At 43.5% G+C, this 23,479-nt stretch overlaps 1 protein-coding gene across 2 annotated transcripts in view; it reads right to left on the bottom strand.

Moving 5' to 3' along the window:
* The window catches only part of ATPSCKMT (ATP synthase c subunit lysine N-methyltransferase), a 253,072-nt gene that overhangs the window by 119,977 nt on the left and 109,616 nt on the right, over positions 1 to 23,479 (bottom strand). Inside the window, exon 5 of one of the 2 annotated variants that reach the window (XM_057710177.1) lies at positions 16,131 to 17,585. The exons of the other annotated variant lie outside the window; for it this stretch is intronic. Within the exon in view, the coding sequence (XP_057566160.1) occupies positions 17,499 to 17,585 (87 nt within the window). The 3' untranslated portion in view covers positions 16,131 to 17,498. Of the gene's footprint in view, positions 1 to 16,130; positions 17,586 to 23,479 lie in introns of those variants that run through there. 2 annotated transcript variants of the gene reach the window in all.

Raw genomic sequence — 23,479 nt, 5'->3', positions numbered from 1 at the left:
TCCAACCATTTCAAACCATGGCTAAGACGGGTCCGTGGACTTTGTGTTATCAGGTTCCCATCCACCTCAAATAGAAAGCTTCCCAGAATCTATTTCAGTTTTAGCAAATTATGGTCAATAGAAGAGACCGGAGACCTTGATGTCTTTCTCCCTCGGTACTGTCACTATAAGGAAGTGCAAATTAAACAAAGGAGGCAGGTTTACATGGGATGACACCTTGGATCCTCTGTGAGTCGGCTTGGGCTGCCATGACAAAATACTACAGACTGCGGGGCTTACACATTAGAAATTTATTTTCTTACAGTTCTGGAGGCTGGAAGTCCAAGAACAAGGTGCCATCAGGGTTAGTGCCTGCTGAGGCCTCTCTTCCTGGCTTCCAGCTGGCCCCCTTCTCAGTGTCCTCACCTGGTCTCTTCTCTGTGCACCTATGCAGAGAGAAAGAGAGAGACCTCTGGGTGTCTCTTCCTCTTTTTTTTAAATTCATTTATTTTATTCATTTTTTGGCTGCGTTGGGTCTTCACTGCTGCACACAGGCTTTCTCTAGTTGTGGAGAGGGGGGGCTACTCTTCATTGTGGTGCACTGGCTTCTCATTGCGGTGGCTTCTCTTGTTGTGGAACATGGGCTCTAGATGTGTGGGTTTCAGTAGTTGTGGCACATGGGCCCCATAGTTGTGGCTCACAGGCTCTAGAGTGCTGGCTCAATAGTTGTGGTGCATGGGCTTAGTTGCTCCGCTGCATGTGGGATCTTCCTGGAGCAGGGCTCAAACCCGTGTCCCCTGCATTGGCAGGCAGATTCTTAACCACTGCGCCACCTGGGAAGTCCCTCTCTTCCTCTTCTGATAAAGACACCACCCTATCGGATTAGGGCCCCACCCTTAGAACCTCATTTAACCTTAATTACCTCCCCAAAAGCTCCATCTCCAGACACAGTCACATTAAGGATCAGGGCTTTAACATTTTAATTGGGGGAGAAGGTCGAGGGAACACAATTCGGTCCAAAATAGATCCCAAAAGAGTACTCAGCCAATGCAAGTGATATCCATACCTTCCTGCCCTAGAGGAGGCAAGTCACTCAGTTTTAATGGATTTTTTAAAACATGCTTTTATTTACCAAACTCTCTGGCAAGTTCTGTACAAGGTGCAGGGGATGCAATGGTGGAAAACCCTGACGTGGTCCAGGCTCTCAGAGCTTACTGTCTGGTGGGATGGACTCTGCTCACCCCCCAAGTGTTGGATGAGGATGGAGGGGTGAAAGTGGAAAGGTGGTGTGATAATAACCCCACAGAGCTAGATCTTTCCAATCCAGAATGCATTCACCACTTTGTCTATGCTCATTTCACTTATTCCTCCCAAATTAATCCACCAAATAGCTGTCCCAGTCTACACACTCTCAGCAGCAGGATACAAAGCGTTCCCCATGTTCAAGTCAATACTTGATATTTTCCAGGTCTATAGCTTTTGACAGTTGGATGGATATCTTGATTTAATTTGCATTTCTTTGATTGTTAATGAGGTATCTTACAAGGCTTTTGCTTTTTCTTCTCCGAATTGCCTCTTCTTGCCCTGTGCCATATTTTTATTGGTTTCCTGCCTTTTTCTTGTTGATTTACAGGCGTTCCTTAGATACTCTAGAAACTAATTATTCTTTGATTGTGTGTTTTACAAATGTCTTCTCTCAGTCTGTAAGCTCTGGCTTTGATGTCGGGGTAGGTCCAAGTTGCCCCTCCCCAAGGGGGGATTACACATGCCTGACCCATTGGTAACAAGCTTGGCCGTATGACTTCCTGTGGCCAATAAAACGTGAACAGAGATGACATGTGATCTTTTCAGGCAAAAGCTTTAAGATTCATGGCATGAAACTGCCATGTACTTTGCTCTCAGAGAGGGGCCCCTGCTGTGGCCTGGATCCTGGAAAGAAAGAGACCCACAGAGCAGACCCCCAGCCAGCCCACAGTCACCTCTGCACACACAAACCTTTGCTATTATAAGCCACAGTTTTGGTGGTTTGGTTTTGGTGCTGATTGTTAGGGCACAAGAACTGAACAATTCAGAGACTGATGCCCAGAAGTAAGGGCCGCTGTAATAAACACAGAATCTGTGCATGGGCATTGGGGTGCAGTGGCAGGTGACAAAGGGCAAACTGATATTAAAGGCTTTTTATGCAGTGGCGAAGCGTTTGATGAAACTATCACCTGAGATCATCTGGAAGGCAGAGAGTGTCACTAATGAGATTGTGGTTTTAGTGGGAAAGCATAATGTTGGTAACATTGGATATTTGCTAATGGTTGTTTTTGACAAGGCACAGTAAGAGAGAAATAAGCTCATAGAAGAAATGGCCATTTTGCAAGCAGAATTGGAAGAGAGTTTGGAAAGGTCATAAATTCCAGGATTTGCAGGTTAGAAAATAGAACTGTTTCTCATCTCCAACCAGTAAAAGATAAAACTGAGAAGGCCTTGAGCCACAAAACCCAGTCAAGACTCATCCTTGGGGCAAAGATGAAGTCAAGTAGCCTGGCCAGCCCATTGTTTCAACTCTAACGGGGCAAAAATAGGGGGAGAGGATCAAGTGTTGTAAGTGAGCTACTCTTCACCCATCAGAGAAAGAAGTGACCCAGGATGCCAAAAATTAACAATTCCATAAATGGCAACAAAAGCCATTTGTTTAGAAATACAAGATGTAATTGCTTTCTATTTCTGTGTAACAAGTACCATAACCCAGCTTAAAATGACACACACTTACTACCTCACAATTTCCATGGGTCCGGAGTCTTGGCATGGGTGAGCTAGGTCCTACACTCAGGCTCACATAAGCTAAAGTAAGGTGTCAGTCAGGGCTGTGATCTCATCTAAGGCTGGGGGTGCTTCTCCAGACTCACTGGTTGTTGTCAGAATCCAGTTACTTGTGATTATACAACTAAAAGACCCTCAGCTCTCAGAGATGATCCATCACAGAGTTCAGGCGCACTCATCACCAAAAAAAAAAAAAAAAAAAGATTAAAGGTAACTTACATGCAGAGATGACGTTAATTAGCTTGACTGTATTTTTTATTTCGCTGTGTGTGTGTGTGTGTGTATATATATATCAAATCATCATGTTTTACACTTTTTTTAATGATTTTTTTAATGATTTTTTTAAATTCTTTATTGGAATATATTTGCTTTACACTCTTGTACCAGTTTTTGAGGTACACCAAAGTGAATCAGCTGTATGTATACATATATCCCCATATCCCCTCCCTCCCGCGACTCCCTCCCCTCCTCCCTGTGCTGACCCTCTAAGGCATCTCCCATCATCAAGTTGATCTCCTACACTTTTAGATATACACAAAAATATAACCTAAAAAAGGAAGCAAAACAGACAGTATGGTTAAAATAGAATACATGGGTAGATTTATCATTAGACAAAGGGTCATTATAAATTAAAGGAAGGCAAAAATCACAGGGAACATGTTAGTCTTTGCTATGGGGCCAACCGTGCCAGAATTTAGGGGCCTAAAAGGACAATTATTTACGTAGCTCACTACTCTGAGTTGATGATTTGGGTTGGGCTCCACTGAGCAGGTCTTCTGATGGTCTCAGCTGGGCTCAGTCTGCATTTTTGATCAGCTGCCACGATCAGCAGCTGAGGTTGGCTGACTGTCTGCACGGCCAACAGGAGCAACAGTGGGGATGGGGCCACGTGTATCTCCTCACCCAGCAGGCTGGCGGGGGGTGGTCATGTGGCCGTGGTGGCAGGAGACCCCAGAGCAGCAAAAGAGAAAGCTCCAGTGGGCCGGTGCGTTTCAGTCTGTGCATGTTTATAAATAACTTAGCATCAAAATAAGCCAAACTAGAGCTCTCGGAAATATAAGAAACAAAAAACCACAACCACAGCTTTATCTTGAGTTCTTAAATCTTTATATAGACAAAAGAATTGGGATTCAAATACTATAATGAATGAGGTCACCAAATAAATTTTGTTTTCTATAGAGAATATGCATCCTTTTTTCAATGTCTTTGGAACATTTACAAAACTTGGCCATACTTTGAGGCCATAAAAGAAATCTCAGTAAATCTAAGATAAAGAAAAGAAAAAGGAAGACATTATGTAGGCAATATTCTCTGGCCAAATGCAATAAAACTAGAAATTAACAAAACTATAAACAAGAAAATTCAAACCACATGAAGACTCTTTCCTAGATAACATGTGGGGTCTGTAACCACAGACTATATAGAAAATAAAAATAATGACAAAATTACATATCAGCAACTATGGAAGGCTTTATATTAGAGGTCAGCAAACTTTCTGTAAAGGGCCACACAGTAAATATGTTAGGTTTTGTGGGACATGGGTGTCCGTGCAACTCAGTTATGCCATGGTAGTGTGAAACAGACATACACAACACACAAATGAATGCGTGTGACTGGTTCCAGTAAAGCTTTATTTACAAAAAGAGGCAGCAGGCTGGACGTGGCCCATAACCTTGGTTTACCAACCCCTGCTTTATATTAATTAAATGTGAAGCACTTAGAGAGAAATTCCTAACTTTACATGTTTCTATTGCTAAGCAAGAAGGAACAGAAGTCAATAAGTAATGTACTTTAGAAGCTAGAGAAATACCAACAACAACAAAACAGAGAAAGCAAGAATAAAACATAACACTAAAAACAGAAATTAATGAAACAGAGACAGAAAAACAATACCACTGATAAATAAGTCCAATATTTGAAAAGACCAATAAAATAAACAAACCCCAAACAGAGCTAACCAAGAAAAATGAGGGGGAAAGCACACACACACATTATGAAGACTTAGAAAGGAACCACAACCACAGATGTAAAAAATGCTTTTTAGGGAATTCCCCGGTGGTCCAGTGGTTAGGACTCCACGCTTTCATTGCAGAGGGCCTGGGTTCAATCCCTGGTCAGGGAACGAAGGTCCCACAAGCTGTGCCACATGGCCAAAAAATTAATAAATAAGAAAACACTTTTAAAAATCATAAGCAAATACTATAAATGACTATATGGTAATAAATATTTAACTCTCAATGAAATGGTTAATTGTCTAGAAATAATCTATTTACTAAAATTGACTCTTTAAAGGGGAGCAAATCTGAACAGATCAAGAATAAGAAAGCAGCTAACATTTATCCAGCATCCTCTGATATCAGATACTCGTTGGCTGCCTTACTTTGTACTGTCTCAGTTAATCTGCCCATCAACCAATGATGTAGGTCCTGTCATGACGCCTGTTTGTTCAGGTGAAGACAGGGAAGTTAAGAAAAATTAAGATGCTTCCCACCCTCTAGTAACTGGAATTAGAGCACCTTGACTCCAGCAGTGCGATGGCTGGCACCATTGTTACCTTTGCAGGACAGAAGATATTGAACTATGTCAAAGAGCAGCCCCCAAGGACACCGGGCGGGGAGGGAGGGGGTTGCTGACATGATTTCCCCAGCAGGCTACTTCAAACTCTTGAGCAACTGATAATATCTATGGAATTAAACCGTTTCAGAAAATAGCAAAGAAAGAAGTGCTCCATTTTATACTAAGAGGCAGGAGCCACCTGAAATCAAGACATGACAAAGATGACTACTAACTAAATCTCACAAATATAGATGCAGAAATCTTATTATAGCAAATCTGGAAATATATTAAAATAATAATATGCCCTGAGGACATACTATTTATAATAGGAACGTGTAGGTGATTCACAGTGGGGATGAAATTCCAGACAGAGTACACTGTATTAACAGGTCAAGCAGGGAAAATGATTCTTCTCAATAGGTGCTAATTTAACTTCCTTTCTGATTTTTTTTTTTAAATTTAGAAAAATAGGAGTAGACCAATACTTCTTTAAGATTTTAAATGACTTCTTTTTAACCAACTGCCAGCATGATGTCTACTTTTAAAACACTAGTGTAGCATTTCTCAAACTATGCTTTATACAATATTAGCTTCAAAAGGAAAAAATTCTTATTCTACTATTGAAAGAAGTCCATATTTCAACGAACACAGAATATAATACATATCATATCCCCATTTTGGAGATTCAAAATATACCTTACTAGATTAAATCTAGAATAATAGCAAAAATAGAAAATAGATTCTGAAAAGGTAGACTCAATAAGATTATAAATATTCAGTATTAAAATATTGCAGTAATAGTAACTGAAGGAAGAGACATAATAACACATTCCACAAAGAGTAAATATAAGATTGTAGCATATGATAAACATACCATTTCAAAACAAGGAACAAAGATCAGATTATTCAATAAAAAATACTGGGACAACTAGAAAAGATATATATATCAGACCTCCAGTTCAAATTTCATGGAAAAAAAAAGAAAATGCTTGATGATGGAGAGAGGACATAGTGTGGCCAGAGGTCAGAAAATGCCACCAGGACACACCTCCTAAAGTGAAGGGCCGATACTATATTATAACAGGTGTGTCTCTCGTCTACAGCAGCAGTTGTGAAAGATAGAAGGTGGGCATAGCCAGTGACGAAAGCCTTCCTTGATCGTATTTTGTTGAAAGAAGCAGAGGGAAAGGGTAGATATAAAGAATCACACACAGAGTCATACTTGCAAGAAGCAGACTGCCTCTGAAAAGTCACCTTAGCCTCAATACCTAATCCCCAAGCAGGAACCACTCACCAGCTGGTCAAGGAAAATACCACCCTTCAATGATGAGTAATGAAAAAGGAATTAGCTCAGCATTAATACAAAGATGACCTAGGAGATAACCGGGAAAGAGCAACAAAATGTATCAAAGCTGAAGACTGCTCACCAGAAAAATGTTGCCACAGAGCAGATAAAAATTTTAACTAAGTATCTCACCATGAATTTTAAAATATTCAATGTGGCCATTATCTCTACAAAGGAAGACTGGAAACACAGGAACCTAGAAAAGGTGTGACTATTCAACAGAAAGAAGTAACAAGTGAGCTAGTATACTCCAAGAAAGAATAAGTGAATAAATACTGGAAGGAGCAGAAGTGAGTCTAGATACTTTGGAAATTCAAAACATAAAGAATAACAAGAAACATGAACATCAGAAAACAAAATTATAGAAAAGATTTTTTTGTTGTTGTTGTTAAAGAGAAAATGATACATCCAGAAGACTGGTAAAGGAGATTCAATATACACATAATTGGAATCCTGAAGAAACCCAAAGCAATGTTAACAAAGCAAATATTTAATGGCAGATTCCATGACATGTTCATGAAATTTAAAAAGGAGAAATTGCCTATGAAACAACGGACAAAGGATTAACCTCCAAAATATACAAGCAGCTCATGCAGCTTAATACCAAAAAAGCAAATAACCCAATCCACAAATGGGCAGAAGAACTAAACAGACATTTCTCCAAAGAAGACATACAGATGGCCAACAAACACATGAAAAGATGCTCAACATCGTTAATCATCAGAGAAATGCAAGTCAAAGCCACAATGAGGTATCACCTCACACCAATCAGAATGGCCATCATCACAACATCTGGAAACAACAAATGTTGGAGAGGGTGTGGAGAAAAGGGAACTCTCCTGCACTCTTGGTGGGAATGTAAGTTGGTACAGCCACTATGGAAAACAATTTGGAGGTTCCTTAAAAAACTACAAATAGAACTTCCATATGATCCAGTCATCCCACTACTGGGCATATACCCAAAGAAAACCATAATCCCAAAAGAAACTTGTACCATCATGTTTACTGCAGCACTATTTACAATAGCCAGGACATGGAAGCAACCGAAATGCCCATCAACAAATGAATGGATAAAGAAGATGTGGCATATATATACAATGGAATATTACTCAGCTATAAAAAGGGATGAGATGGAGCTATATGTAATGAGGTGGATAGAACTACAATCTGTCATACAGAGTGAAGTAAGTCAGAAAGAGAAAGACAAATATTGTATGCTAACTCACATATACGGAATCTAAAAATGGTACTGATGAACTCAGTGACAAGAACAAGGACGCAGATACAGAGAATGGACTGGAGAACTCGAGGTTTGGGAGGGGGCGGGGGGTGAAGGGGAAGCTGAGACGAAGCGAGAGAGTAGCACAGACATATATATACTACCAACTGTAAAATAGATAGTCAGTGGGAAGTTGTTGTATAACAAAGGGAGTCCAACTCGAGGATGGAAGATGCCTTAGAGGACTGGGGCGGGGAGGGTGGGGGGGACTCGAGGAGGGAGGAGTCAAGGAAGGGAGGGAATATGGGGATATGTGTATAAAAACAGGTGATTGAACTTGGTGTACCCCCAAAAAAATAATAAATAAATTTAAAAATAAAAATAAATAAATAAATAAAAAGGAGAAAGTAATCTGCACAATTGAAAGGGTACACTGTGCACCAGGAAAAAACGTTGACCTAGGATGGTTAATACCAAAACTTAATCATAGTAAAATTTCTGGACTTTAAAAAAAGTAAAAGAGGCTTCCCTAGTGGCACAGTGATTAAGAATCTGCCTGCCAATGCAGGGCACACAGGTTCGATCCCTAATCTGGGAAGAACCCACATGCCTCAGAACAACTAAGCCTGTGTGCCACAACTACTGAGCCTGTGCTCTAGAGCCCATGAGCCACAACTATTGAGCCTTCATGCCACAACTACTGAAGCCTGCACACCTAGAGCCTGGGCTCTACAGCAAGAGAAGCTACCACAGTGATACACCCACACCGCAACAAAGAGTAGCCCCCATGCACTGCAACTAGAGAAAGCCTGTGCACAGCAATAAAGACCCAATGCAGCCAATAAATAAATGAATAAATAAATAAATAAAATAAATTTATTTAAAATTTATTTTAAAAGAAAAGAAAAGAAAAAAAATTCTGGACTAAGAAATCAACCTGGCTTCAGATTTATCCACTGTTAAAACCAAAAGTTAATGGAGCAGCATTTATAAAATACTCATAGGGAAAATTCGACCTCTCCTTCAAGTATAAAGGGTACGTTTGTTTTTAATCACAAGAACTTAGGGAATATTGTTATCATGAACCCTTCTTGAGAAAGCTACTAGAGGACAAATTTCTGCCAACCAGAAGATGATTAGGAAAACCACAAGCAAAGAACCTGGTAGTGAGCATTGGATATATTTAATTGTAAAATAAGACCAAAACAAATGCGTAGACTGGGGTTGCAAAACAGTAGTAAATGCTATATGCCACCACAAGGTAGAAATGATACAAAACCAAGACTCAGCAGAAGGGTATGAGAAGGTAAAAGGGAGAGTAATTTTGCCAATCACCTCATTTAAAAGAGCTGAAAGACAACAAAAGTCATTACAGCTGACAAATCAAGTGGTAGAAGTATAAACATATCTACCTTACAAGGATAAATACTAAGACAGATGAGTATTATTGACTAAAACTGTATACAAGAGAAAAAAGCAAACATACTAGGATGAATTGGGAGATTGGGATTGACATATATAGACTAATATGTATAAAATAGGCAACTAATAAGAACCTGCTGTGTAGCACAGGGAACTCCACTTTGCTATACAGTAGAAACTAACATAACATTGTAAAACAAATATACCCCAATAAAAAAAGTAGTGAAATTTTTTAAAAAGTAAACATACTTATTGTTACAGTCTGCCCTCTGTATCCTCGGGTTTTCTATCCACGGGTTCAACCAACTGCAAATAGATACCAGTGTCAAACCTGCAGATACTGAGACCGACTGTGTTCATTGTGCTTCCCCCATTTTACCTAAGTGAGTTAAGCATCAGCAGATTTGGGTATCTTCCGAGGCTCCTGGAACCAATGCCCTCAAGGATGCAGAGGGACAACTGTACTTTATTCAGAGTAACGAGCATATAGTGTGTTAAAATAGAGGACCAAGGGTGCTCATTTTAAGTGAAAATTTTAAAGTAACCATTAGAATAAAACTACAAACCTTCCTAAGCCTCAGGAAGATTTTTCAAAGAAAACAGACCAGCTATTGGATGACTTTATATGAAGCCATAAAAATGGAAAACAATGTAAAATAATACGAAAAACTAAGATCAAACCCACTACCATTAATAGAGGTAAATGAGTTTAACTTATCTGTGATGGAAGGGAGGAAGGAGGGGGGGAGGGAGGGAGGGAGGAATAAAGGGAGCAGGGGAAGAAATTGGATGCCACGAGGAAAACCCAACTCTAAGCTGTACACAAGAGCCATTCCAAAAACAAAATACTTCATAAAGACTGAAAAGTCTTTGGACTTTTGGTTAACAGTTTTTCAAATCTCAAGTACAAGCAAAAAAGAGCAAGAGTTGTGATCTTAATAGCATTTTTAAAAAGACAAAAACTAGCATTTTATTAAATTAAATGGTGCAAGTTCACAATAAAGGTGTAACAGCCCTAAACGTCTACGTACATCAATTTGTCCTTGATACATAAAGTGGACAAGTAAATAAATTACAGAAGACCAATATAGCACAATTAATAAAGTAATTAAGTACATAATTAATAAAGTAAGCCTGGTTTATGTATACATAAATACATTCACACATACACCCTAAACCTAAAGAAAATATCTTCAGTTAAAGTGTCCAGGAAATTATTATAAAAACTGGACTCAGGCCAAAAAGAAAATCTCCAGAAAGCAAAAACAGGGCAGAAAAATTTCTATGATCACAGTGCAAGAAAACAAGAAACTGAAAATCAAAACAAAACACACAAAAACCTCTCCATCTAGAAGAAAAGAAAATGCTCTTAAATTCTCCTTGAGTCAAAGAAAATGGACAAACGGAAATACATAATATCTGGGAAACAATAATGAAATGGTCACAGGTAAGAATCCACACAAAAGAGCTGAGCAAAGCTCAGCAGAAAACACTTCCATTCTATGCGTTAAAAAGAAGTAGAAAAACAAAGAATGAAAGGAAAGAAATGAATTAAGCACCCAACTCACAAAGGCAGAGGAACACAAAGTAAACTAAAGTTAAATGAAGAATTATTAACAAAAAAGGTAGAAAATAATAAGGTAAAAGACAGAAAAACAATAGAAAAAATAAATCTGAAAGCCAGTATTGCTCAGAGAACAGCTTCTTGCGGCTGAGGCATTTGTTATAGTAGTGGCTGGACTTAAATGCCTGCAAATGTTAAATGACCCTGCAGTACAGCAGGGAGGGGAAAAAGAATTTACAAAAGAGGGACTTGACTCTTCAGGAAAGTAAAAGGTAAGTTCCCAGGGAGGAACCAGGGCAGGCCAGGGAGACAAAGGGAGGACTGGACTGCTTTGTATAATAAAGTGAGGGGGCTGTGTGGGGACCCTCAGACCAGGGGTGAGGGTTCTAAAGAGGAGAGGAAACAGGAACTATAAGAAGGGGGGAGAGAGGGACTTCCCTGGAGGTCCAGTGATTAAGACTTCTTCTTCCAATGCAGGGGGTGTGGGTTCAGTCCCTGGTCAGGGAGCCAAGATCCTACATGCCTCACGGCCAAAACACCAAAACATAAAACAGAAGCAATATTGTAACAAATTCAATAAAAGACTTCAAAAATGGTCCACATCAAAAAAAAATCTTAAAAAAAATTAAAGAAAGAAGGGGAGAGAGAGAGATGGAGACAGAGGTGGAAAGACAGACAAAGCAATAACATAACAAGAGGGCTGAGGAATATCAAGCCTCTGGGGGGCTCCACCTCCTCCTACTTTGTTGCTTGCTTGCATGTTACTCTTGGAACACACCCTTTAGTAACTCCCAACACTGGAAAGTACACTGTGTTCTTGCCCATCTGAAAATGCCTCCAAGTGTCCCTCAAGCTTGATGGATGTTTTCGGCATAGAATTCCATTGTCATTCTACTGCAAAGTCACTTTCCCTCGGGATTTTCAAGGTGCTGCCCTATTTATCTTCATACTCTGCATGGAGCAGTTAGAAAGAATGCAACAGATCAATATCTACTAAAATGGGCAACTCTCCAAGGTACCATGTTGAATGAAAACTACAAGTCTTTTGAGTCATTTTTAAGGTGTGACACTTTTTATATCAAAAGAATCTGGAACGGGATACACCAGTGGCTCCAGGAGGCACTGGAATTGTGGAACTCTGGTCAAAATGGGAGTTAGTCTGTGTATTGCCTGCGTATTTCTCAATTTATCTCACAAATACAATTTCCTCACTAATCAAAAATAAAAAGTTTGAACAAAAATAAGAAAATAATATTCTAGAGCTCTTAAAACCAACACTAATCCAAAAAGAAGTTTGAACAAAAACTTCCCCCCACTAGGAGCTCAATAGGTACACAACACTGTTTTCTTATAGCTTACCATTTTTATCACTTTTTCGTTTGATTTTTTAATACAACTGGAATTTATTTGTATGGTATGACTTGATGTCCTATGGTGATATTTTTCCTATTTCCTTACCACTTCTTGCCACACCATTTATTGAGTATTCTTTCCCTCCCCTACTTATTTAAAGTGCCTCCTTGAGGCGTGTATGAAATTTAAAAATATGTAGTGCAGAACCCAGGTTTCCTGATACCCGACCTGGTGATATTCCACTACCTCACCAAGTTGTTATTAAAATACTTTTGATTTTTTAAATTTTTATTTTATATTGGATTATAGTTGATTAACAATGTTGTGTAAATTACTTTTGATTTAGACACTGTCTTTTTCTGAAGTTTTAAAATATTTCACATTTGTAATACTTGGTTTTGTTCTTGGATTTGACTCTAGTTAGATTGCCAGCCTCTGTTTTGGGAGGTGTTTTTCAAGGTGTGGACAAGGGGTGAAGAGGGATGCTTGGGCTCTTTCGTTTATTCACTCAGCAAACATTCCTTGAGTCCTTACCAGGCTCCAAGCACTCTTCCCAGTGCTGGGGAACATTAGGAAATGAGAACAAGCAGCTACCTCTTACTTTTTTATTTTGCCTTTTATTTATTCATTTTTATTTATTTATATTTATTATTTTTATTATTGTGTTACAATGTCACATTAGTGTCTGCTGCACAATGAAGTGAATCAGCTACATGTATACATATATCGCTTCCTTCTTGGACCTCCCTCCCACCCCCCATCCTACCCATCTAGGTCATCACAGAGCACCAAGCTGAGCTCCTTGTGCTATACAGCAGGTTCCCACTAGCTATCTATTTTACACATGGTAGTGTAAATATGTCAATCCTAATCTCCCAATTCAGCTCACCCCCCTCCCCCACCCGTGTCCACATATCCGTTCTCTATGTCTGTGTCTCTATTCCTGCCCTGCAAATAGGTTCATCTGTACCATTTTTCTAGATTCCACATATATGTGTTAATATACGATATTTGTTTTTCTCTTTCTGACTTACTTCACTCTGTAAGACAGACTCTAGGTCCCTCCACATCTCTATAGATGACCCAGTTCTATTCCTTTTTATGGATGAGCCAAGTCTTTGCCGCTTTATTACTCACTTCTACTCCCCTGACTAGCGTCTGACGAGCCCTGCTCCTTGGTTTGGGAGGATGGGTAGTTTTGACACTTAGTGACTATTCCACTGGTCCCCCCACTTTCTCAATAAGCCAACTTTATCCAAGACTTACAAAGACCAAAGCCTTCCCTGCCCCCAGGATGTATCTCACTTTATAGACATGGAGGTACAGGGTGTGGCCTGACTCCTCATCCTTTTCTACCTCTACCTCCACTAGAAACAAAAGGGATTGCTGAGGAGATCCACTGTGCCCTTTCCAAAGAGGAAGTATTCTCTGCAGCATAGACAATAGTCCAGGGGGAGAGGGGGGCACTTCGAAACCTTCTCCAGTTAGTTCTGATTTATTCTACAAACTCCAGGCCTCCTGCATCACGTGGTTTCATGGAACTCTCTGTGGTGTCCTCGATCTATAAACCAATGAATAGATATTACACCTAACCACAGGAATCATCTCCACATCTGTGGTAAGTGTAGCACGGGCAACATTCTTCATTTAATAAGCCATCTAGAAGCAATAAGTGGCTGAGGCAAAGAGGAGACTCTCTTCGTTATAGGTTAACTCTTGCTTAGATGAACTGGACTCAGTGGAAAATAAAGCAATAGGGGATTTTGCATTTGGAAGCATGACAAACAAAAAGTAGCATGAAATGTTGATGTGGTCGTTACATTTCTTTGAACAAACAGGTTATCATTTTCCTTAATGACAGTGACTTTTTTCTTAAGGATACAGACTTTGACTGCATGCATGACTGTCTCACTAAGAAATAATGTTAATACTAGGTGCAGATTTTCTTAATAAAGATAAGGATTTTGAATGTGAAACACCCCTTGGAAAGAGAGCTTCCTAAGCAGGGCACCATAGCTCAGTGGCATTTGGCAAATGAGTTAAAGGTGATTGTGGATCTGATCCCCTCAGTCCCAGGACATCCAGAATCCAGACCCCTCACCTCACAGCCGCCTCCAATGACCCCAGTGTCTGTCCAGTTGCTGTCATTTTCTGCACATGCCATGATGTGAAAAGAGGTTATGAAGCACAGCTACAGTATAACTTAAGCCAAGGAAATTCCCATGTCAATTTTATAAAAAACAGAAACACTGTTAAGCAAATTATCAAAGCTTGGGAAATTGCCAGTGTGCAATTGGTGTCCTTATTTTTCCTCCTTGCAGTAGGTACACTAAGGAGACTCCCCTGCTTTAGATTGTCCAGGGCCTGGAGCTACAATTAGACAACACCCCCTCCCCCCAATTTGATGGTGTTCACTGCTTTGTCTTCCCATCACTCCTCCACATGTTCTCCCTTTATTCTGGAAAATGTCCCCTGCCTCACTCTAACCACATGTTTCCAGTGGGGGATGTCAACTGCCCACAGACACGACCTCCTGTCTGTGCTGACTGGTCCCCAGTGGGCACCTAACCCACAAAGGGCAAATCCAATACCTCGCTCACAGATTTGAGCCTGGTCCCTGAGGGGGGCCGACCCATGAACGGAGAGGGCAGACCCATGACCCAGGAGGCTCCACTGCTGGAGTGGGCTCCCCACCACGTGACAGCATCCACATGAGAGCTGGAGGTCGGGGACTCTGAAAGAAGCAAAGAGAAAGTTGGAGAGACCGTCAGACCCAGAGGCCCAGCTGCATCTCACTCTCCTCCCAGTGACGGGAGGTTGCCAATGATTTTTTCTTGTTTTCTAGGCCTTTGCTATTCAAAGGGCGGTCCTCAGCGTATCAGCATCAGCTCCTCCAGGAGCTTGTTAGACATGCAGAATCTCAGCCTGACCCCAGACCCAGTGGACCAGATGCTGCATTTTAACAAGATCCCCGGGTGGCTGGGCGCTAGTTAAAGTCAGAGGAGCCCCAGACTGGCCCCCTTTGGGGTGGGCCTCCCTGTCATGAGGAGACCCGGCTGGTACACCTGACACCCAGAGCCTTTGCATAAACCCTGCGGGTGCTTGAACACCCACGTGGGAAACTGTGTAAAAAGACCTTCTCCTAGAACCTGCTGTATAGCACAGGGCACTCTACTCAACGCTCTGTGCTGACCTAAATGGGAAGGAAATCTAAAAAAGAGGGGATATGTGTATACATATAACTGATTCACTTTGCTGCACAGCAGAAACTAACGCCACACTGTAAAACAACGATACACCAATAAAAATTAATAAAAAAATAAAATAAACCTTAAAAAAAAAAAAAACCTTCTCCTAAGCCACGAAAGGGTTCTTGGGACTTCAATCACTGACAGCGGCCCTTCGATGGAGAGAAAAGGCCTGACCGAGCAGCATGATGGGGCTGGGACCAGGGCGAGGAGAGTGAGGCAGCAGAGGCTGTGGGTTTAAGGGGGCACTCGCTCTGGGGTCTTTCAAGTGCAGGGTTGGGACTTGCCTGATCCTGAGAGCAAACGCCTCCTTAAAAGTGAGCCCTTGCGCATTGCTGGTGGGAGTGTGAAATGGTACCGCACCTGTGGGAAACAGTTCAGTGGTTCCTCAAAAAGTTAAACGTAAAATTACCCGATGACCTGGCAATTCCACTTCTAGGTATATCCCCCCAAAGTGAAACCTGGTACTCAAACATACACACATACTCATGTACTCATGGCAATGGTAGTCACAACACTTAAAAGGTGAGAACAGCCCAAAGGTCTATCACTGGATGAATGGGTAACCAAAGTGTGGTCTAGCCACGTGATGGAATCACGTTCAGTCATAAATAGGGATGAAGTACAGGCATACCTTGTTTTATTTCTCTTTACTTTTTGAACTTTGCAGATATTGCATTTTTTACATATTGAAGGGTTTTTTTTAATTTTTATTGGAGTACACTTGATTTACAATGTTCTGTTAATTTCTGCTATACAGCAAAGTGAATCAGTTATACATATAGATAGATAGATAATAGATAGAGAGATGATAGATAGAGAGATAGATAGATAATAGATAGATAGACAGATAGATATAGATATAGATATCCACTCTTTTTTTACATTCTTTTCCCATATAGGTCATTACAGACTAGAGTTCCCCATGCTATACAGTATGTCCTTATCAGTTACCTACTCTATATATAGTACTGTGTATATGTCAATTCCAATCTCCCAATTTGTAGCTCCCCGCTTACCCCCTGGTAATCATAAGATTGTTTTCTACATCTGTGACTCTATTTCTGTTTTGTAAATAAGTTCATTTGTACATATTGAAGGTCTGTGGCAGCCCAGCTTTCAGCACATCTGTTGGCACCATTTTTCCAACATTTGCTCACTTTGTGTCTCTGCGTCACATTTTGGTAATTCTCACAGTATTTCCAACTTTTCCACTATTATTACACTTGTTATGGTGATCTCTGAGGAGTGATCTTTGATGTTACTACTGTGATTCACTGAAGGCTCAGAGCATGCTTAGCAATTTTTAGCAATAAAGTATTTCTTAAGGTATGTACCTTGTTTTTTTTGACATATGCTCACTTAACAGACTACAGCATGGTGTAAACATACCTTTTACATGCACTGAGACACCAAAAAACTCGTGTGACTCACATTATTGAAATATTTCCTTTATTGCAGTGGTCTGGAACGAGACTGTTATATCTCTGAGGGATGCCTATATACATGCTACAACACGGATAAACCACAAAAATGTCATGCTGAGAGAAAGAAGACTGACACAAGAGGTTGTATGATCCCAATTACATGAAATGTCCAGAGAAGGTAAATCCGTAGAGAAGGAGAGCAGATTGGTGAGTGTTGGGGGTGGGGGAGGGGCAGTGGGAGCCACAGCTTATACACCAGGTTTCCTTTTAGGGTGCTGAAATTGTTTTGGAATTAGATAGAGGTGATGTTTGCACAACATTGTGAATATATTAAATGCCATGGGATTATTCACTTTTAAAATGATTAACTTTGTTGTGTGAATTTCACGTCAATTTTTTTAAAAAGGAAAAAATAAAAGAACTCTAAACCAGCAGTCCCTGACCTTTTTGGCACCAGGGACCGGTTTCACGGAAGACAGTTTCTCCATGGACGAGGATGGGAAGGGGGTTGGTTCCGGAGGTAATGCGAGCGGTGGGGAGTGATGGGGAGCGACGCGGAGCAGCAGATGAAGCCTCACGCGCCCCTCCTGCTGTGTGGCCCGGTTCCTAACAGGTGGAGGACCGGTACTGGCCCGAGCCCCAGCGGTTGGGGACTCCTGTTCTAAACAACAACAACAAAAATTAAGTGAGGCACCTGGCCCTGAGCGTAACACCAGTCAAATGGTAATACCCACGGCACAATCCCCACGCAGTACCCCACCCCACAGAGTTCAAGTGTGGCGTCCACACCTCTGCACCCTCCTTTGACGGCAGAAGCTTTGCAGAGTCTGATTTCTGGAAAATATCACAACTTATATGCATATGACACTGCTACACTCCTCGTCACTTGCTAAGGGCTCATGGACGTAGGAAATGTGTTCTCAAAGAGAGAGCTGGAAAGGAAATGGACAGGGAGAAACAAACCAGGATCCTGACTTCCACACAGAGGAGCTCACACTGTGTTCAATTTAAAAAAAAAAAAAAAAAAGTGAAACTTATTTGTTGTCAGATATTCAGAAAAAGGCCAGTGGAAAGCTCTGCAGCAGGAAGATACTGCCAGGCCAGTGGGATCATGGGACCTTCCATTTATCATTTCTGGATAATTTACATTCCCAGCCTGCTTCACAATCATTTACATGCTGCTAGAAACTGGACATGACAGGTGGTGATTTATTATTTTGAGGAAGGAAACGAAGGTGCAAAAATGTCAGTGTGACTTGCTGAAACCACAGACCAAGAATTAGAACTCGAAACCCTGAGCGGCAAGGTTATGGGCCCCTTGTGCCTTTCAGCAGCCGGGACCGTCTTGTTGGTGAGATTTTCCGGACCTGGCACAGCTCTGTCACAGCATAGAACTTGGGACATCAGTGGTCCACAGGGACTTCTCTTTCTCCTCATCTGCCGGCTTCCCTCACCTGACCCATCCCGCAAACTGATGCTAAGACAATTCTTGAGTACCTCCTCCAGCAAGTCAGACACCCACAGGGACTCCCCAGGCCCTCTGCCCTCTAACCCATCCTGGCCTCTCCCAGCTGATGGCACTTCCCCTGCTCCACACACAGAGAGTCCCCGCTCACCTCTACACCCTGTACCTTTGCTCTGTGCCCTTTTCACATCTCTGCCCATCCAAACCCCCTCCTCCCGAAACAGGGAACCCCCACAGCCCCAGACACAGAGCCAAGAACTTCATTAAATACTTGAGTAGCTGCTTCTCTCATAGGATTGAGAAGCCTTTTGAGTCTCAGCTCCAGCGAGCCCTCAGAGGACGGAAAGACAAAATAATCCAGCATCTCTGAAATAAACCTAAGTTCAGCAGCCTCAATCCCCAAACCAGCCTGTGATCAGCTACATAACTCACCCATGAGTGCACACACGGCGGCCAAGCCCACACACACACACACACACACACACACACACACACACACCCCTCTTGGGCCACCCAGGAAGAAAAATAAGTTTCTGATCTTTTAAACTATCCCCAAACACTTCTTCTAAGAGGATGTATTACTTTCCTAGGGCTGCCAAAAAAAAATGACTACCACCTGAGTGGCTGGAAACAACAGAAATTTTTTCTCTCACAGTCCTGGAGGCCAGAAGTCCAAAATTAAGGTGTCAACAGGGTCGTGTGCCAGCTAGAGGTTCTGGAGAGAATCATTCTCTGCCTCTTCCTGGCATCTGATGAGGTTGCCGGCAGCTCTTAGTGTTCCTTGGCTTACGAATGTATAGGTCCAACCTCCGCCCGGCATCACACAGCCTTCTCCCTGCGTATCTGAGCATCTGCTTTCTCTTCTTATAAGGACACCAATGTCCTTATGCCAGCCCTGCTCCAGTATAACCTCATCATAACTAATGATATCTGCGAAGACTCTATTTCCAAATAAGATCACCTTCTGAGACTCGAGGTAGACATGAACTGGCGGTAGGAGTGGGGGAGGGGAGGGAGGGACGCTATTCAACCCAATACAGAAGAGAAGGTGAGGGGAAGGAAAAGAAGGTTTGGAATAAGGATTGACAGAATGGTGATTCCAGGGTTTTTTTTTATTATTATTATCATTATTTTTTATTTTTCGGCCGTGCCATCCAGCTTGCAGGATCTTGGTTCCCCAACCAGGGACTGAACCTGTGCCCCCTGCAGAGGAAGTGCAGCGTCCTAACCACTGGACCACCGGGGCGTCCCTGATTCCAGTTTGTATAACTTCATTTCCTCAGCTGAGAAGAGCCCCCAAGGAGGACCTCCCCCCAAAATCCCAGGTAATACCTCGGCCTTGGCTGTGTTGTCCCTCTGTCCTTTGCTGTCCACGGATGAGTGGCTGCCTTGGGTCCCTGGCTTCCTTCTGCATCCTGAAGGGATTCCCCAGCCCTTGCCTTCCTCACCTCAGTGTTCAGTTTGCAGAGACAGATATTAGATCAGATTTTCACCCGGCTCGTTACATTCTGATGGTTTTGAGCTACTGGGATTTTCAGTTTGAAAGAAAATATTTTGATCCAGCAATGCCCACAGGGCAGCTCTGGGATGAGGACACTTGGAGCGTTCTGGGGAGCTGTGGAGAGTGGGTCTGTGTACAGACACGTCACCTAAAACCCACTGGTTGACTTTCTAGTTGGCCCATGGGGAGATGTAGTTGTGTGGAAGAGTTTTCATCAGAATTCTGGTATGAAATGAAAAGCCTCAAAGGAAGGGAAGCCTTTCAAAATCTGCGCTGCATCCCTCTGATTCGGTGCAGGTGTTTTCACGCAAAGTTTCCTAACAGAGAAGAGGCAACACAAGGGCACCGTGTGCAAATCAGAGGCTTTACCAACGTGATTCAAGGTGAGAGCTTTGACTGGCCTGGCCTGCGCTGTTTCAGAAGCTCTAGCTCTTTTTTTTTTTTTTTTTTTCTTGACTAATTGTTCTTAATAGGATAGGCCACTGCATCTTTCAGTCTAGGGACTATTCTGGAGCGGACCCTCACTGCTGCTGATACAATGTTGCATCCGCACACACATCTTTTTCCCTAGTCTGCCATCCTCTTCATGGCTGATGCTGCTCTGAGTCTGATTCCTTTTTTGTCTCTGACAGCCCTTAACAGAGTTCCTGCCATGGTGCCTTGCTCCCAGCAGGTGTTAAGCAAATGGGGTGCAATGAACAGAAGGAATATGATGTGCGGGTGGGATTGTATTCATAAACAGATGACAACACTCACTGTATTCACAAATAGTAACAAGTGATGGACTTGGGGCAGCAGAGAGGATGCTGAGAAAGTGAGATGCCACTGGGATGCAAGAGAAGGAGGGAGGGAAGAGAGTGAATCAGAGTGTTTATTCTTTGGTTCCTCCACGGAGGTCACGTTGCTCTGATAAGTCCGTCCACAGACTGTCGCTGTTCCTCTCAAGGTGGCTTGCTCCAGCCACTCTTTCCCCTTCTGGGTTTCAGTAACCTCTCCCTTCCCTCTTCCTGGGGTGGCAACTGTTTCACCATTGCTAGCCCTGGTTCCTGCCCTATGCACGTCCCGATATCTGCCATAACTTTGTAATGCGTTCCTTTAAAAATAAAACCTCCTCGATTCATCCTGACAGAACATGCCATTTGTGACTCTACTAAATGCACAAGTTTAAATGCCATGCCCAGGATCATGGATCTGGGAGATGTGAGGGAGGGACAGTGACTTGAGGGCAGACTCTGTACAGCCCTGCAGGAAGTGCACTTAGGTCCCGCCCAAGCCCCTCATCCCTCCAGAACTGTGAGATAATAAATGCTGAGTGTGTGGTCATCTGTTACGGCAGCAAAAGAACACGTAGGATGACGAAAATTTCTCTCCCATGTACCCTTTCTTAGAAAACTACCCAAGGATGTGCTCTAGCAAAATGAGAGTATAAACAAAGAAAGGGGGAAGGAAGATAGATTCGAAGAAATAGTCTTCCACCAAGGACAGTGGAGAGGGAAAGGCCCTCGGGACAGCTGGTGGCACACTTGGAGGGGAAGGCACGGTGGGAGCAGAGGGTCAGAGCCTCCAGGAGAGCAATGGACAAGGGAAGCTGAGCTCGCTGGCCAGTAGGGAACCATCAGCCATGAGCCTCTGGCAGCCGTAAGCGCAGGACACACCCAAAGCTGGGGAGTGTCCAGAGAGAGGCCACTGGAAGAGGAATGAAATAAGACCCCAAAATACCAAGCTGGGAGGAGAACCCCAGGAAAGCAGAGGCTGCCTGCCTATGACGTCTGGCAGCCAGGGGCGCCTCTGTTGTAAATCTCAGTGGAAAGAGTGACACTTGGCAGGGGTCCTTGTACAGGAGTGTGTACATCGACGGTTTTGATCTTCCCTTTGAATCCAGATAATGAAACATCTGTGTGTGGGGAGAGATATAGGGGGAGAGAGAGAGAGAGAGAGAGTGTGTGTGTGTGTGTGTGTCTTTCTCAAGCTGAAGTAACAAGAATTAGATGTTTAAATGTATTATTTAGAGTTACGCAGTTAAACAAGGGCGGAATGAAATAAGTGATGTAACGATTGGGGTGGGGATGGAGGGAGGCGGTGCGGGGCTGAAGCCTTGACTCTCTCAGCAGGAAGCCAATAGATGGAGTTGATAAATCAGGAGAGAGCTTTGTTTAGAGACAGGGAGATTGAAACACAGAAACCCTTGAAAGCAGTTCTGCTTGAAGCACTCAACTGAGGTGAGGGAGTAGAGCAAAGCACTGTCCCTTTCCATTAGATGGCCCCCTGTACTATTTGGTTTCCTAATCCTGTGCTTGAAACCCATTTTTATACCCCAAAGCAGATGGAGGGAGAGAGGGGGAGAGAGACGGGGAAGGAGGGAGATTCCCCTTCTCTCTCCCCCTCCCTCTCTCCCTCCATCTGCTTTGGTGTACAGGAAGGAAGGGAGGGAGGCGAGCAGTCACTAAAGCCAGAGCCCCGGCTTCTCCTCCAGGCTAAGACTGCCCAGGCCGTCATGAGGAACCCCCGCACTGCTACACAGCCAGCAGCACAGGAGAGGCTCAAGGACAGGAAGGCCCAGGTCAGACTGGCCAGATGGTGGAGTGGGACGCATTGGGCTCAGCTCGCGAAGGGCATGCTGTCGTCCCAGGGACAGCTTGAACAGGTGAGTCAAGGAAGGAAAACTGGACAAATGACTGGACAGCTCCCACTCCTCCTACCGGGGGTCCTAAGGGACGTAAAATCAAGCCTGACCCCCGGCAGAGCACAGGTGAGGTGTCTGAGGACAGGGAAGAAGAGGCCGCTGTTTAGATAAAGATGGGGCCCACTGGGGTGTCTGGGGGACAGTGTCACCTGTTCCCATCCCTGTCGGGGGAGGGGTGTGGGGGAGTGTGCCCCATTCAGCATCTCCCTGCCCTGCGCTGGGGGTGAGCTCTCCAGCAGCCCGAGAAAGGCCTCGGCAGAGGACGTGGGGCTGGAGGCAGCAGGCGTGGGCCTGCGTGGGACGGTTCTCCAAACGGCGGGCGCCTCCTGCGCGCGATGAGGGGCAGGGGCAGGAACCCAGCGCTCTTCCTGCAGGGCTGCACGCAGCCTGATGTCACTGCCTGTCCCTAGCTCCGCCATCCCAGGCGCGGTATTTAAGCTCCATGTGTGAGTCAGGCGGGATCCAGGCTCCAGCGGGGCCGGCAGGCCTCCCTGTGTGCACCGCCCCAGCCCACGCTCTGCCCTCCTGCAGGCGGTCGTCATCCCTGGGCAGCCTCTGGGAGCTCCAGGCTAATATCCGACTGGCCTCCCACCCGGTGGAGAGAGCAGGGCATGGAGAAGAGGCGGGATGGGATCTCGTGGACTGACGGGGTCCCCGGCCTACTGTGACTCAACCACTGAGCTGGGAGACGGAGCCGCCCTGGGAGCAGGGGCGGGGTCAGCCCCCTCTCACTAAACACAGGACCTGAGAGTGGGGAGCCCATGGGCTTTCCCCCCAAAAATCGAGCTGCTGTTTCCAAAGAAAGCAGAAGGGTGCTGAGCCAGGGAAAGCTCCCTGTCTGCCCAGGGTGTCACAGCGCAGCAATGCAGGACTCACGTCTACCAGCCGGGGCCCAGCCTCACGCCA

This window comes from Hippopotamus amphibius, chromosome 15 (assembly GCF_030028045.1).
Source record: "Hippopotamus amphibius kiboko isolate mHipAmp2 chromosome 15, mHipAmp2.hap2, whole genome shotgun sequence".
Lineage (NCBI taxonomy): Eukaryota > Metazoa > Chordata > Mammalia > Artiodactyla > Hippopotamidae > Hippopotamus > Hippopotamus amphibius.
The sequence above is the reverse complement of the archived record's forward strand: the minus strand, read 5'-3'. Positions and strand labels throughout refer to the sequence as shown.